The 16,393-nt window shown below is 42.9% G+C and overlaps 1 protein-coding gene across 20 annotated transcripts in view; it reads right to left on the minus strand.

Annotated features, from left to right (window-relative positions):
• Positions 1 to 16,393, minus strand: part of LOC113947352 (poly(rC)-binding protein 3-like) — a 462,347-nt gene that overhangs the window by 20,109 nt on the left and 425,845 nt on the right. For 13 of the 20 annotated variants that reach the window (XM_027643818.1, XM_027643819.1, XM_027643806.1 and 10 more), the window contains 4 exons: positions 11,783 to 11,839; positions 11,221 to 11,296; positions 9,367 to 9,419; positions 249 to 418 (listed from right to left, as the gene is read on the minus strand). In XM_027643818.1, coding sequence (XP_027499619.1) covers positions 249 to 418; positions 9,367 to 9,419; positions 11,221 to 11,296; positions 11,783 to 11,839 — 356 coding nt within the window. The remainder of the gene's footprint in view (positions 1 to 248; positions 419 to 9,366; positions 9,420 to 11,220; positions 11,297 to 11,782; positions 11,840 to 16,393) is intronic. The other 7 variants (XM_027643821.1, XM_027643820.1, XM_027643814.1 and 4 more) reach the window with 3 other exon arrangements.

Consider the following 16,393-nt stretch of genomic DNA (forward strand, 5'->3'; position numbering starts at 1 on the left):
ATTCAGATTTTGCAGCTTTTGTCATTCAACGTGTACCTGGAACTGCACCAGATTAAGCTCCTTTCCATATAAACCAACAGCAAACACAGCTTCTAATGATACAGGCTTTACAACCCATTAGGAATTGAGTAATACTATGCGAAATGGACACTGCAAAGCAACTTTCTGGATCTACCCAGGACAGACATTTGCTGGAGAGCAGACAGAGCAACCTCGCAGAAGCATGATCACTTACAAAGCAAACTTACCTTGCATTAATGAGGTACTGTGCTAAGCTGATGTTTGCAGGGGATCCTGTGATTGTAACTTGTCGTTCTGCGGAGCCTTCTGTGGCATTAGCAATCTTGATCTGCGCTCCTGACATCTGCCTGATTTCATTTATCTTACTGCCTTGTCTGCCAATAATGCAGCCTATTAACTGGAGCGGGACAAAGACCGAGATTAGTGCCACAGACACAAGCAAAAACCACTTAACTGCAATCTGTAGTACTGCTAAAAACACAGTTATGAAAAGCTCAGTAGCAAAACAGATTTTTGCTGTGCTGTTTGGAAGGAGTAACTGGTGCAGCCTATTGGCTCTATGGCTCTAGATGCAGCTCTGCTGCTACATGGTTATTATTAACTCACTATCAAACTATTTTGCTATCTCCCATGGCAGAAAATGGCAGTGTGCCGTGGTGCTGAGGAAAACAAAACACAGCCCAACCTGACTTGCCAGTGGCAGCAGCAAGCCAAGAACACTAGCTGGAAGTCAGGCTGACCATCCAAAGCTGCCACGTGCATCTCTGTACCCTTCCAGTGCGCTGCTAGTCCTAGACCTCCCTGGGAACATGTGGTTCTTGCTTGGCCAGGTACCGTCTGATTAAAGTCAGTGGGATTTACAGCTCTGTAACTGCAGGCAGAAGCAGGCATAGGAAGAGACTGAAATTTATCTGCTTTCCTTTACAGACGCTTACCAAAACTTGTACATTGTGTATAAAACTGAGCCTGAGTTGCTGTGTTGTGTGGGCATGTGTGTACCGGGGTGTTGCTCCTCCATCAAGTAGGCACTGAGCCAGCAGCTGAGGCAGAGATGTTTTGGTTTCTGTAAGGGTGAGGAGGCTTTTTTTCCTGTGTTAAGGAAGGATGGGTGCTAAGAAGCTCAGCAATGGCCAGAACGGGTAGAAAATGGAAACTTTGCTCTACATGTCTGTTGACACTGGGATGTTGCTGCCAGTTTTGCAGAAGGATGTGCCAAAATGCATAGATTGCCTTCCCCTCCAACCCTTCCTGCTGCTTCAGGCCCTGACACGTTCCCCTTTCTGGTACTATAGTACTTGAAGTAACTTGCCAGAAACAGATTCACATTGTCCAGACATTTTATCAAAAGAAGAAAAACCTCCCAACGCAATCCTTGCTTCACACTCAGGGACAAACAGAAAGCCGAAGTGGGTACCTGGGTAGCTGAAACAAAGACCAAGCACAAGAGGAGCAACCACGAGGTGGGGAAATGGGGTGGCAGGAAATGCACACAGGATTTCCCATCCTGTTACAACAGGAGGGCTTCGCTGAGCTCCCTGTCCTCATCCCAAGGACCTGTCTTAGAGTGTGACTGCACATGCCAGTGCAGAGGACTGATCTGAGCTTCACCAGGGAGTCTCCAGCCTGTCTGTCCACACAAATGTGCCTGCATTGGCCAGCTGCTGGCAGCACAGGGATCTCTAAGCCTCCACTTCCTACACCTCAGTCTCACTGGTCTGCAGGTAGTGAAGGTAATGCAGGACAAGACAGTAACCAGAGCACAGAGAAGGCACTTGATGGGTCATTCAGGAAGCTGCCACTTCTATGTGCTGGAGGTCCTCCAGTGACCCCCAGGTTGTAACCCAGGTGGGTCAGTGCAAAGAATTTGCAATTTCCTAGCTGACTTTGAGTTACGGAGTGAGGATTCAGTCCAGACCGGTCATGGATACTGGTGATGCAAGCATCTCGAAGAGAGGTTTGGTAACCTTTCATCTGAAGCTCTCCAAAATCATCCTTTGTTGCTGTCACATCAGGCTGCTTAAACACACTCTGCAATCCATGACACAACCCGCATGTATTCTGCTCATGCAGAATACACTACTCCATTTGCCATGCAGGAAGGGCAGCAGTGCTGGGGGTCTCTCTGGGGTGCCTTTCCCATTACATGTTACTTACACTGCAATTTGTGCAGTACCTTAATAATCAAGAGCTGATGTGTTCTTGAAGAAGTTTTCATCTAAAAAGCTTTGATCAATCAGGCCACGAACATTTGGTTTCACATAAAAACACCTGCCTAGCCTTGCTTTGAGATAAAACCATGTCAAATTGCATCCAAACACCTATCTCTGACCCACGTGGGAGAGGAGCCAAACCTACTATAGAATTTACCAAGCCCACTATACACTATAGTATAATACTATAGTAATCAGGGGCACAGGATCTAGTTGGAGGCCTGTCACTAGCAGTGTTCCCCAGGGTTCAATACTGGGCCAGTATTGTTTAACTTATTCATCAATGACTTGGATGAAGGGGCAGATCCTTTCTCAGCAAGTTCACTGTTGACACAAAGCCGGGAGGAGTGGCTGATACCCCAGAGTGCTGTGCAGCCCATCAGAAGGACCTCGACAGGTTGGAGAGGTGGGCAGAGAGGAACCTTCTGAAATTCAACAAAGGCAAGTGCAGGGTCCTGCACCAGGGGAAGAATAACCCCAGGCACCAGTACAGGCTGTGAGCTGACCTGCTGAGAAGGAGCTGGGGGTCCTGGTGGAAAACAAGCTGTCTATGAGCCAGCTGTGTGCCCTGGAGGCCAAGAATGCCAACGATATCCTAGGGTGCATTAGCAAGAGCATTACCAGCAGGTCAAGGGAGGTCGAGATCCTACCCTTCTATGGAGCCCTAGTGAGGCCACATCTGGAGTGCTGTGTCCAGTTCTGGGCTCCTCAGGACAAGAGAAACATGGAGCTCCTGGAGCAGCTCCAGAGGAGGGCCACAAAGATGATTATGAGGAAAGCTGAGGGAGCTGGGCCTGTTCATCCTTGAGAAGAGACAACTGAGAGGGGATCTCATCAATGTCTGAGGTATCTGAAAAAGGGGGGCCAAGAAGATGGAGCCAGGCTCTTCTTGGTGGTGCCAAACAATAGGACAAGAGGCAACAGGCAGAAACTAATGCACAGAAAATTCCACCTCAACATGAAGAAGAACTTTACTGTGTGGGTGATAGAGCAGCTGTGGAGTCTCCCTGACTGGAAGTAGTCAAGAACTGCCTGGACACAATCCTGTGCCATGTGCTCTACGATGACCCTGCTTGAGCAGGGAGGTTGGACCAGATGACCCACTGTGGTCCTTTCCAATCTGACCCATTCTGTGATTCTGTGAATGCATGTATTATAAATATATAACACACACACACACAATATATGTACATGTATACCCACATGTATTTTAACTTTCTCAAGAAGTGAGTGGAAGAGCTCAGATCAGATGTGCACCCAGCCCAGCAGCCTGTGGCAGTAGCACACCCTTACAAAAAAGAAGATAGAACCAGTGTGAGGTATAAAAAATAAGTTACCACTGGTATCCCAAATTTCCACCTAAGGCTTACATACCTGAGCAGCACCTGGTATCTCTGCCTTTATGCTCTATAGTTCATGTGTCTGACAATTTCTTTTTCCTGTTTCTCCTTTTCTTTTTCTTGTTTCTCCTTTTGCTGCCCAAGGGCCACGACAGTGACCTGCAGAGCTTGCTTCTGTGTTGTATCACCTTTGTTTGCACAACTCAAAATTTCAGCTGATGTACCCTCCTTCTCGGACTTTGAGCACCAGATAAAAATGATTCCCTTTTCACTTTCTCTATACCACTTCCATCCATCTTCCCTCACCCTCAGTTTCTCCTCATGCCAAAAAACCTCCAAACCAAACAACTGTAAAACAGAGGTTCTGCTTTTTGCCTTTTTCTAGCTTTACTCTGTTCTTCAGTAAAGTTCTGCTGGTACGAGTCCAAACTGGACTGAATCAGGAGTCTGGACTCTTAATGAGTGGGACTCAAAAGTCTGCTGTGATTCCTCCCAAACTCTTGATCCTGACATTTTCTCCCAATACACTATGTCATCTCTGGTTCATGTCCCTCTCTTCCATTTTTTTATTTCTCCACAGTGGTAAATATAAATCCTAAATATATATCTATATCTATCTATCTATCTATCTTTCTTGTAATGCTTAAGAACTGACAGAGCCTAATAATAACAGTCCAATGCTGCACAGGAAGTGGCATGGAGATCACTTTCTTTTTAAATAATGCTTTTCTCAAAGGTAAAAGGATTTTTACAGTGTAGTGCTTGTAAAAAGGGTAAAGAATTAGCCTCTGCATCTTGGTATCTGCTATATGGAGCACTTGACCATACCTGTCCACAGGTATACATGGTTTCCCTTGGTTCTCCTCTGCCAACACAGAACAAGTCCGTTTGCTTTGGCAAAGCTTCTTCATTAGTTGAGCATCATCAATGAGACTCTTCAATCACTTTTCAGAAAGCTATACAAGCTTTCTTAGCTTCAGGTTTGAGTTTTTTGTTTTGTGGTTTTTTAATTACAAAGTCCAGGGCACAGTACTCTATAGGGAGAAATAATCTCCTGAGGTTTGATTACAGTTCTTTACAGACTTACAGCAGGGCCTGAGAAAAGATGCTTATATACTCTGTATCTCTTAAAAACAAAACAAAAATAATGAAAAGAAATGTCACTTTCCTTGCTAGGATAATGCAAAATCTGGATTATAACAATTTTCACAGACTTTGCAAGAAGACATATAGAAAACTGAGAACCCATGTTCAGAAATAAGCCTTCTTATTACTAATTGGGTTTTATGACTCAATATTTGTTGCTGCAGATTTGTGTGCATTTCAATTTATTGAGGGCCCAACACCAGTTTCCATCCCATTCCCTAAAGTGAGCAGTAGGTGGTTCTGGGGAAAATTACTTTCAATGCTAAACAGTGCCTTATCCCATAAATGGTTTCGCTTTGCCTTTGATACATATTAAATCTGCAAAATCATTCTACTGATTCTTTGGACAGGTCTACTTGAGGAATCCAATGCCATTTTCTTAGATTAAGGGGAGATGCAAATCAGGCCATGTGCAAACATTAAAAAACAAAAAACCTATCCTCATAGGCATTGCTAACTGACAGAATCTGGTTAATTCTGTGTTTTTCCTCTGAGCATTATTTCTCTACTACATGGGAAGCTGTCAGCAGTAAGGTAAATTTATTGAGCTTGAATCCAGAAATTCCTTGCCTTCAGTAGAAATGCTTTGACTTACACAACTGCAGAACCTTTCCCGGCACATCTTGTACAGATTATTAAGTCTTTGCCTAACCATTGATTCTAAATCCTCTCATACAACTGGAAAGCTTCTGAGCCAGGGATGGACTTAGCCAGCATCTTAGTTTTGTAAGAACGTGGCACTTGTTCTCAGGACTCTTCTGGAAGAGGGCTGTATGGAGGGTGAGGTGTACTTTTCCTGTAACATGTTCGCAGTGGGTGGCCCTGCTGGAAGTCACAGCTAGGATTGGATACTGCCCTAATGTTCTCCTCAATGGATTGTGCCCATTCTCCCCATTGCAGGCAGTGGATTTGGGATCTGCAAAGAGGAGACCTCAGTCCTCCAGGGACTGCTGGTGGAAGAAGCAGTGCCACATGCTCCCTGTGGAGCTGATACTGGGTATTTTCAGTATTTTCCAAGAAAATTTTGCTGATGTGGGGTCCCCCTTTGCTATTTGCAGGGAAGTATTTAAGGCACCATGGCGAAATAGAGGCAGTTCTTCAAGTGCGCCATATCCAAATTGGATGGACTGGCATTTCTGTCTATGGAATACTGATCTTAAAATTTCTTGGTGCTTTTGGAGGGGTAAGTTGCTTTCCCGTTACTTGTCCCTGTCTCTCCCACATATATGCAAAATACGGCCAATTTTTAATCAGACAGATTGTTTAATTTTTATTGGTTTGTTCGTTTATTGTCAATGGGCATTCTGGAAGATTGAATTATGAAATCTTAAGACATCTGCTTTCTGTGTCCAATCCCCTACACCCATGGATGCCATTTCTTCCATTCTTTTAAGGACCTGCCACTGTTAATGCCATTTTTTTCTCAGACTTAGGTGAAACACCCTTATATTGAGTAACTTGGGCAGCAGTGATAGGACAATCAAGATCCCAGCAAGGAACGAAAGGCAACCAAATGCCCCTGTAAGAGGTTTTGATGAGCAAAAGGAGATGCTAGGTAAGGATCAAAGTGACTTCTGAGAGAGACCAAGAGAAATGTCCTTTCTGTTCTCTTTTTGGAGTTACACAGAAGTTATGAAAAAAACGTAGAAAGTCAAATCTTCTGAATTTATTATTTGGAGAGGAAGCCTCAGCTTTTAGCATGTGGACAATAACCTTCTGTAAAACATTTTTTTTTAATTTTCCAGAATCTCTTTGCTATCAAGCAACAGGTTAGCTGCTACTGTCAGCATACTGTATGAAGAAAGCAGTATACTGTTGTTACAGAAATTATTAATAACATAAAAAAAAAATTCTGTCACAGCCTTAATGCCAGAGGGAATGAGGAAAATTTATTTCAATATGAAGCTAGGTAATTTGCAAATGGCTATTAATATCTATTTGCTGTAGACTAGGCTAAACTCAGATCCTTATTCTCACTGAGGCTTTGGCTTTATGTGCTTATCATTATCTTGGTTTTAAAGAGTATGTTGTAGCCCATGTAGATATACATTGACTTCTCTAGTAGCTGCAAAGCATGTATTTGCAAGTCTCATGTTGTTCTCATGTGTGCTGGACTTTTGCACAAATCAGCACATACAGTAAGAAAGCTGTGGAACTCATACAGCACAGGGAATCCCTGGAGTTGAGGCAGGCAGGGGGACTGGCCATGGGCAACTTTGGGGCTGCACTGCAGCTCTGTGCCAGGGCCTGCAGCTTCCTTCATCTTCAACCAGTTAAATAACTATTATACCACACTGATGGCCTGTCTATCAAGACTGGGATTAGGAGATGCTTACTGGGAAAGCAAGGTCAAATTACCCAACTGCTGTTGCCCTGATCTCTTTCTTTTGTCCTTTTGAACACTTCCAGGGATGATGATTCCACCACTTCCCTGGACAGCCTGTTCCCATGTCTGACCACCCTTTCAGTGAAGAAATTTTTCCTAATATCCAACCTAAAACCTCCCCTGGCACAACCTTACTTACTTGAGAAGTAAGTAAGTACTTCCACCTGGCTACACCCTTCTTTCAAGTAGCTGTAGAGAGCAATGAGGTCCCTCCTGAGTCTCGTCTCTCCAGGCTAAACAACCCCAGCTGCCTCAGCAGCTCCTCATGGGACTTGTGCTCATACTCTTCACCAGCTTCCTTGCCCTTCTCTGGACACGTTTCAGCACCTCAGTGTCTTCCCTGAACTGAGGGACCCAAACTCAACACAGGATGCACGGTGTGGCCTCACCAGGGCTGAGTACAGGGGGACAATCCTGCTGGTCACACCATTTCTGATACAAAATTTTTTGCACTGGGCTGCCTGGAGAGCAGCCTTACTGAAGCTGTGATGGGACACCCTATAAATGGGAGACCCCAGGGAAGGTACCCTCTTGCTGATGCAGCCCAAGGACAGACTGGCAAGGCACCTCTGATAGGCTGGGGCACAGGCAGAGCAAATGCCTTGGGTAAATGCACAGGGAAACTGGTTGTCCCCCTGCAAAATTCCCAAGCAGCTCCAGATGCCTGATAAGACATGGGAGCCTGTTCTCCCCTCTGTGCTGGCACTGCAACACCAAGTGTGCACACACAGACACGGGCATGCACAGAGCACTGGTGGGCAGCACTAATGCCCTTCAGTGCTTTAATGCACACCTTGACACCTCGTGAACATCAGAACTCCCTCTTAGCACCTCTAGAGCCCGTGCAGGCTGTTTCTAAGCCTAACTCCATTTTGGCCTTGACTTTGCTCCTTTAGCAACAACAGCAAGACTCACACAGCACAGTCATAAAAATCTGTCAGAAGCAAAGCGTGGGTGTGTGTTTGCTTTTCACTGACAGTGCTGAGCTAAGGCATTTCACACCTCCCAGATGAGAAACTGATGGGTTTTTTAAATTTTCTACTCCACTACAGGACCCGAGGCAAACTTCCTCCTTTTCTTTCTCTGCTATGAACCCCGAAAGAAGTCAAAAGAGTGACCCTGGGTTTATATCTCTGATGGCAAGAACAAGATCTGCCTGAAAGCGAGATTAAAAAATTTTAAATTTAAAAAAATTTGCACTGTAAGGACAAACAGGTTGCTCCTATAAAATTCTCAACATACAACAAATTGGGTTGTAAAGCAGGTACTGATAAATCACATCTTTTAAGTAACAGAAAGCTTATGAAGTCACAGCACTCACACCTTTGCTTCTTTGTTATTCTGTATCTTTCTCTTACTGTAAATCATTGCCACTGAGTTTAACAGGGCTTGCACAATATTGTAAGTATCTTTTAAATAGTCTAATTGCTATTTGTGTTCCCACTTATGCTTGAAAGCTTTTTTTACTAGAGGGGAAAACTTCCATTTTCCAAATGACTCATTTGCAATGAAAACTGAAAAAAACCCCAACCCTGTTTGCAATGAAACTGAGTAACAGGGGAAGGCATTTTTACATGACGCACAGTGTATCAGTTGGGCATTTCGAGTAGCTGTTTTAAGGTTCAGCACCATATTGCTCATGGACACTGGGCCTGTTGATCATAGCCAGCCCAGTAGCTGAAGCAGGAGTGTTTCTAACCCTTGTTTTTTCAAATAACCCTTTATATTGGACCTTCACATAACTGAAGTAGCTTTTTTGCTGAGGAAGAATGATGCCTTGGATAAGTGCAGGTGCAGTGGCGACTGGTACAGCACAAGCCATTGTGGTGCAAGCTCTCCACTCCCTGGCACAGAGGACTCCAGCCCAGCACAGAGCACATGGGGCTGCATGTTCTAACACCCCCTTTAGCCCTTCTGCTGAGACCACCCGTGCTGCTGCCACCTGAGAGATGAGTTTTGGGAACTCATCTAGGAAAGCAGCAGGCACCCAGGCTTTAATGAAGCCGGTGAAGCATCCCGGCACCAGCACCATCAGGCAACCAACCCAGCATTGCTGGAGACCTGACATGAGAGGGGACAGTCACTTCTGCTGCTTCCATCCAGCATTTCACTAACCTCTAAGCACCCTCTCCCCAACAGACTAAATGCTGTACAGTTTATTCTGGGGGCTACTGTTTACAGATCAGCCAAAGATGGGAGGTTTCCCCTCTGGCGGCAGAGGAGCGAGAGAAGAGAAAGAGATACGGACTATTGGTCCACTTACATCATTGGGAATAGTAAGTTCATGGGAACTGGTTGGAGTAGTGGCATCCAGTCCTATTCAGGGGACAGAGGGAAAATGTTACGCCAGCTGTTTGCAAGAAGGGCAAGACACAACAAATGAAATTTTAAAGAAGAAAACATACAGAAGGCAGGAGAGAAAAAAAAAAGAGAAGAGAGGAGCAAAGAAAAAAGAGAACTGCTAGTGAAACAGAAAAGAAAGCAAAGGATGCAAAACTCTGAGGGCTGGACTAATTTTAAATGAGTCTTATTTTAATTAACCTTTAACCCACCAAAGCAACAAATGTTACATGAGATTCCACAAGGTCATAAAAAGCTTCTAGAAAATAAAGGGCTTCCCCTAAAAATAGCCTCCAAAGTTTGTTCTAAACACATCAACTGAGAAATTAATGGATGGCTGAAATTTGACCTGCCTACCAGGAGTTCTAGAATATGGAAAATTAAAGTGGATGTCAAATGAACAATTAGCAGAATAAAATACACAGATATGAAAAATAAAAAAATAACAAATTAAAGTAAGGACAAGGAAATTAACTTAGGAAAATTTGGAAATTATATATGTGGGATTAGTTGCTGAAGAAATGTTGGGAAGGGTAATTTTGGAAGGGAAATGGACAAAATACTCTAAGCTGCATACATTTGTTTGTAAATTGGGTGGACAAAAGGAAAATGCTCAGGAAAAATGGAATTACTGCTCTAACACAGTGACATTACGGAAACGTTTATCTCACAAATATAACCAGGGAAAGATTGGGGAGCAGCATGTTAATGACAAGAATAAGGAAAATACAAAGCTAGGAAAGGCAGTTTAGTATTACTTGTAGGTATTTTATCAGATACATCATAAAGAAACAAAAGAATATTTTGGATGTCATGTCTCTTTCTCTTATGTTCTCTTTTTTGCTGTTTATTGTATTATCTGTACAGACATGCCAAAAATACCAATTTCCAACTAGAAAAGGTGGAAAATAAATACTCTACAGAAAAGTGACTTGCCTACATTTTACTGATGTTTACATTCAATTATAAGTTGCATATGCTTAAGTCACATTCTACAAAAATATCAAACAAGTTGCTCACAGAATTTGATGTATGTGATAAAATGTTATTTGCCATACAAAGCATGTACCAGTACATATGCACTTCAGTTCTCTGAAGTTTTCAGGTACCAAGCATGTATGTCGTGAAGCACAGTAAAAATGTTTATTTGCAGGGTTAAGTGACTTCTCACTCTTGAATCAAGAATTCAGCCTCAGCTTTATTAAGCATAGAACAAATTTGTAGTCCTGACTTAAACTGCCATTGCACTTTGTAGCTATCTGTGTTATCTAGTAGGAAGTGAGGCACTTGTCCCAGCAGTGATGATTACAGATGCTCTCAAGAGATTTGGCTCTACAGGAATTCAAGTTTCAGCATGCCATAATTTCTTTAATTGGTATTTCTGTACCATGAATACCTACTGTTTTCCCATTTTCGTTTCTTTCTGAACTATGTTACTAAATTGGACAAGGAGCATGCCCAAGTACTTCACTTGTAAGCAACTGGTACATACTGTATGGTCCATAATAACTTTATGAGGACTAAACAAAAGAAACTCAGGGCTTTTAGCCAATGGCACAAATGAAGCAGTTGTGATTAATAAAAGTAACAAACAAAGCATGTTTTAGTAGTGATGACAGGAACTGTAACAGAGGTTGGGGGGGAAGAAGAGAGGTTAATGTATAAAAACAGAAGGATTGCTGGTCATTGACCACATTTATTATTAAAATGATGTAATGACCACGGGAAACAAAGCTGTTAAGAAGAAGGACATCCCCAGGGGGTCATGGGTACGTACCAGGGAAACCAGGGGTGGTCTGCCCAAGGGGAGTAAAGGGGGGATGCTGCATAGCCAACTGGTGAAGCTTGGTCAACTGCAGGGCAGGATGGGAAATTAGAACTAACCAATCAAATGGAATTATTTCAGAGCAGAGAAACCATCTTACATGTTCTAAAACTGGATTAATTAAAATTATACTGAAAAAAAAAGGTTTAATAATTCATTCTAGTCTACCGTAGAGGAAAAAAAGAAAACCCAAACTGGTTATAAATGACATCTCTACTGTTATTACATGTAATGGCTGTTGTTAATATTAACTAATTACTGCAGAATTACATATTAAAAGAACTCAAATATATCACATGCGAAAAAAGACCAAGATAACTGTCATTTGTTCCTGGGCCATTGTACTTTCTAGCAATTATTACACAAGGTAAGAGATGCAGCTGAGCTAACACTTGGCTATACAGTGTGTTGTTCAGGAAAGGTATCCTTAGGCCATGTCTTTATTGCTACCTGTAGAAAGCAAATGCTGCCCAGAACAAATAAGAGGGAAAGGAACAAAAAGGGAGTAATTTACATGTGCTGGACTCACGTCTGGATGAGGGATGGCATACTGCCCCTGAATCGTGAATGCCTGAAAACAAGCACAGTTAAGACACAGGTTAGTCAGGTGGGACAAGCAGCGCTCCTGTTCTCATCAGAAAAGCTTCTCCTGGCCCCTTAGGTAAATGCTACCTGCATCACTTTCAACACTGAGTGAAGTTTAATTGTCTTGTGCTGCTTGATAGCTCTTGGCACAGAACAGAAAGGTCTCTGTCAGGCTGTCCATGTACCCCTTGCATGCAGAGGATGCCCAGTGCCGCTGCCTGAGCTCTGACAACCTTGACCCTCAGGACCTCAGAGCTGAGGACACTGAGGGTGTCAAGGAGCACAGGGGGTGGCCACTTCCTCTCCCTGCTACTCCATCTGCCCAGTGACACCAATGCACATAGGGAGATGCTGATGCCGAAGCAGCAAGGGGCACAGCAAAGAGGGGATAGATGTGCCCAGTGGATGCCCTGCCCTGCCTTGCCATCCAGCTCCTGACTGCCATGTGTGTGCATGGACACATGCCAGTCAGCTCTGAGTCACCTCCTCTGGTTATCGACAGCCACAGATGCTGAGTGCCAGCAAACACGTGCCCTGGGGCACCTCATGGGGCTTGCACCCCAGGCTGCTGTGCCAGGGGATATGAGAGTACATGTGCTGGACGGCAGTCTGTCCTGCACTGCCTGGGCACAGGGTCAGCAGGCCAACCTGGAGATAGGAGCATGATGGAGAACCCCCAGTATGGTGGTCTTATCTTCCACAAAAAGCCAAATATCTTCCCTCCAAATTCAGCCACTCTGCACCACAAGAACAGTGCATGGGGTGTAGTTTCTGGTATCACTTCTGGCAGGACTGGGATGAGGTGGGGGAGGCAAAAAAGCATGTGAGAGAGGAGGGATATAACTGGCACCAGTTAACACAGTCCTTTGTCTCTTCTGCTGGTTCTGTTCAGCTCTCTGTAGTGGCCTACAAACTACAGAGAGTTTATGATTTTCTATTGTATCTGAAAGGTATGGCATGCCAGAAAAATTTTAATGTGCTTGTGCTTAGACAGGCAGGAAAACAGAAGGACAAATTATAACATAAATATTTGTAGTGGGAGAATTATAAACAGGAACAGAGCTGATTAGCTTAGTTTGCAAAATGCTTATTTGACAAAAGGCCTCTTAGAAAGCAATGAATCCTCTGAAAATGATCAAACAATTCATTTAATGGAGTTTGGATATTAAAACCTTTAATGTCTCAACTGCGTGATGCACATTTCTGCAGCAGAATTTCCCTTCTGGAGAAGAAACATTTCATTTAGTTTTTAAATTAGTTATAAAGCCAGGCTGTAATCCGGCAAACATTATGCACATGAGCAGTTTTCAGGCAGAAGTGTGGGGCTCAATGGGATGTTCATGGGCAAACACATTCATGTGCATCCATAGTGGATGGCCATCAATGAGGGTTTATGTATCAAAAGACAAACTTCCAGTCCACCAAAACAGGTGATCACTACCATCAGTGAGTCTAAAGGAAGCATGTGTTCAAGCAAACAAGACGTGTTTAACTGTTTTATCAAATGAGGACAAGCTGAGTGGGAGCTCTGTGCTTAGCCAAGCACAGGAGCAGCCTCAGGTTTGGAAATTCTGCTTTGGTGTCTGACCGTCTGTGCTGGATCACAAGTGTCCTTTCTGGTTTCAGCTTTACTTCTAACCTAGCTGAGAGAACATCTTTCACATGGCTGTTTCCCAAGCAGTGGTCTGCAAACCATCAAGAATCCCTCACAAAGAAATCACCAGTGAACCTAACGAAATTTAGCCCTTTTCTCATCATTCCACTCCCTCATACTTCCATGTACATATACAAGAAAGCAAACAGACTGGAGAAATAACAAAAACATTCAGTGCTTGGACTAGGTTTACTTGGTTGCTTTGGTTGTCAATGAAAAACCATCATAGCAGCATGGACAATATGGGACTTGAATTTTCTTTCCCAGTAAAAAAAAAAGAAAAAAAGAAAAAAAAGAAAGTTCTTAATTTCTTAGGCTCCCAAAAGGTCATTTGATTGATTTAGGTTGAGAAAAAGTCTTTGACAGCTTTACCCCTTAGCAGGGGAACCACGTGTTTCTGGGGCTGAGGCACACTCAGCACAAGCCTGGGACAGTCTGCTGAGACATCTGTCCTTTGATGGAAGCAGATCCATAGCTCATGTCTCAGTGAAATGTTAAAGCCAAGGGTAACTTTCCTACTGATGTAAGTAACAGCAGGGATAACCTGGTCTTCAACTCTTCCTCAATTTAAACCATAAAACTGCTATGGGACATAAAGCAAAGCTGCACCCTGTGAGTACCCATCTGAACACCAATGTAGCACACTGGGTAGAAATTTCCAATTTAACCACTGCATATGCTAAGTATTGGTAAAGGGGCAGAGCAGGGCAGTGTTCAGTTTCCTTTTAGTTTTTTTATGCAATGCAGTATCAAAGAAGCACAAGAGAATTAAAAACAATACTTACAGTGGAAGAACCCCAATTTGTTAAAGAAAACTAAAAATTTTATTTTGCTGATGTTGCTTGATATGCAAGTATTAAAGAAACCAAAACCTTTTGAGATAGCCGTGATGTAATTTAGAACAGAAAAATAACTTCTAATAGTGCAGCTAAAAGGTTGAATGTAATTAACAGTGCTGATAAAATTTTATTTTCAGTGTTAATTTCCACTTATGAAACATGGTTAAAATGTCTTTCCATACTGATGTCCAAACACACCTTAAGCATTTTCTTAAAAAGTCTGCTTAGCCAGAGCACACAGAAAGTCAAAGCACACAGAAAGTGTCTGTCTCTTAATACTCTTTCTCACATCAACAAGGTTGCATTAGAAAAGTGAGAACACTCTTTTAACTGATAAAACTGAAGATGACAAGAGCTATTAAGAACGGAAAATAGGATACTTTCAATTATTTATACAAACTGCTTGGAGCACTCTAGCAAACAGTTTCAATACTTTTGAGTAGTCATATACACAGTCTTTGATGGCAGTAGCAATTACAATACTGGTAGAATGGGCTGCTGCATACATATACACATATATCTTAAAGGAAAGCACTGCAGTGTAAACATATATATGGAGTAAATTATTCTGAACTTTCAGTCACAGACCAATTTCTGGCAAGCTATTTTAAATTTCAGTTCAACTTTGGTAACTAAGGAAGCAGATTTCTTATTTTGAAGACAATTAGCACTGGCAGGTTTGAACATGAGGAAAGATACTACATCCAAGTTATAAAAATCTGCATAAACATCACAGACTAGAAAGTAAAACTCCAAAAAAAAAAATTCAGAGAAAGTTCATGATAAAGGCTTGTCAGAAGTAATGGTGTTTTGGTGTTTGCTTGAGAGGTGCAGGACCTTCCTTATACAAGCAGATTGTGGTGGCACGGGTCATCACACCAATAATACCAGCAGCACCTTGTGCCCTCGGCCCCACCAGGAACCCAGTGTCCACCTTCTCATATGACTTCCAAATTGCCTGGTGTGGGACATGGTCTCTAGGGCTGCTGTCACAGCAGCTCACACCCCAGAACAGGGTGATGACCTGAGGTGGGCTGATGGGATGGGAGGTGGAACCTGCTTGCAGATGTTCCACCATGTAGGTGAGTAAATGGGTAACTGTTTAAAAATAGGTCTTGACATCACCATGGGGAAAAGATTTGGCTGGGTGGGGGTGCTTTACTGCCAGAGAGGCTTTACATATGTGAATCTGGAGTAGAGAGATGGTTGTCTTCCTTTAGGTTGGGTTTAGGGGATCAATTTCCCCTTGAGTTGGACAGGGTTGCAGCATTTCACTGCTCCACCACTGCTCATAGTCTGGTGAGCCTCTCATGGTGTTTTCAGAGTACTTATCAACTGTGCTCATCACTGGCTTATCAGTGACTACAGCTGCATTCCCCCTGCAATGGATGATGGCAGAGAAATTTCTGCTATGTCTCAGTCACATGTTGAACACTCATTTCAGAGCATTACCAAAAGACACAGAAGAATCACATTGCACATGGGTTTCTAAAGGCAGATGAGAATCCTGACTGATATAGCTCAACATGAAGGGGGAATCATCAAAACTTCCTTGCATTAAAAAAGAAACAGGAACACTGTTCTTATGTTATCAATCAGGCTTTTCCATGTTGTGGTTGGGTCTACATTTGCATGTAGGTAGTTCATGCAACCTCAGAAACCCATTGCTACTCGGTCCCAAGGGACTACAAACAGCAGACATTGTGCGCATGTAAATTTTTACTGCAAAATGCAGTATTTGGTCCCAAAAAATATGAAAACTATGAGAGAAAAATTATGCCTTTCATGAGCAGAGATGTCCTGCTGTTTGATTATCTCTGAAAATCGACAAAACTGCTTATACTGCTAGTGGAGCTACAAATTAAGAGTCAAAAAACTGACCCTACAATAAGGAGATTTATCCCACTCAACAAGCATCTGATTTGGACACCTCTCAATTCACAGAAGGGCAAACTTTTCTTAATTACAGAATTCAATTTTAAATCTTGGTAAAATACCAGTCATCACATTTTGCATCAAGTTTGCAATGCAGTGTTCTCCTGTCCTG

The sequence above is a fragment of the Corapipo altera genome, unplaced genomic scaffold (genome assembly GCF_003945725.1).
Source record: "Corapipo altera isolate COAL_440 unplaced genomic scaffold, ASM394572v1 24b, whole genome shotgun sequence".
Classification (NCBI taxonomy): Eukaryota; Metazoa; Chordata; class Aves; order Passeriformes; family Pipridae; genus Corapipo; species Corapipo altera.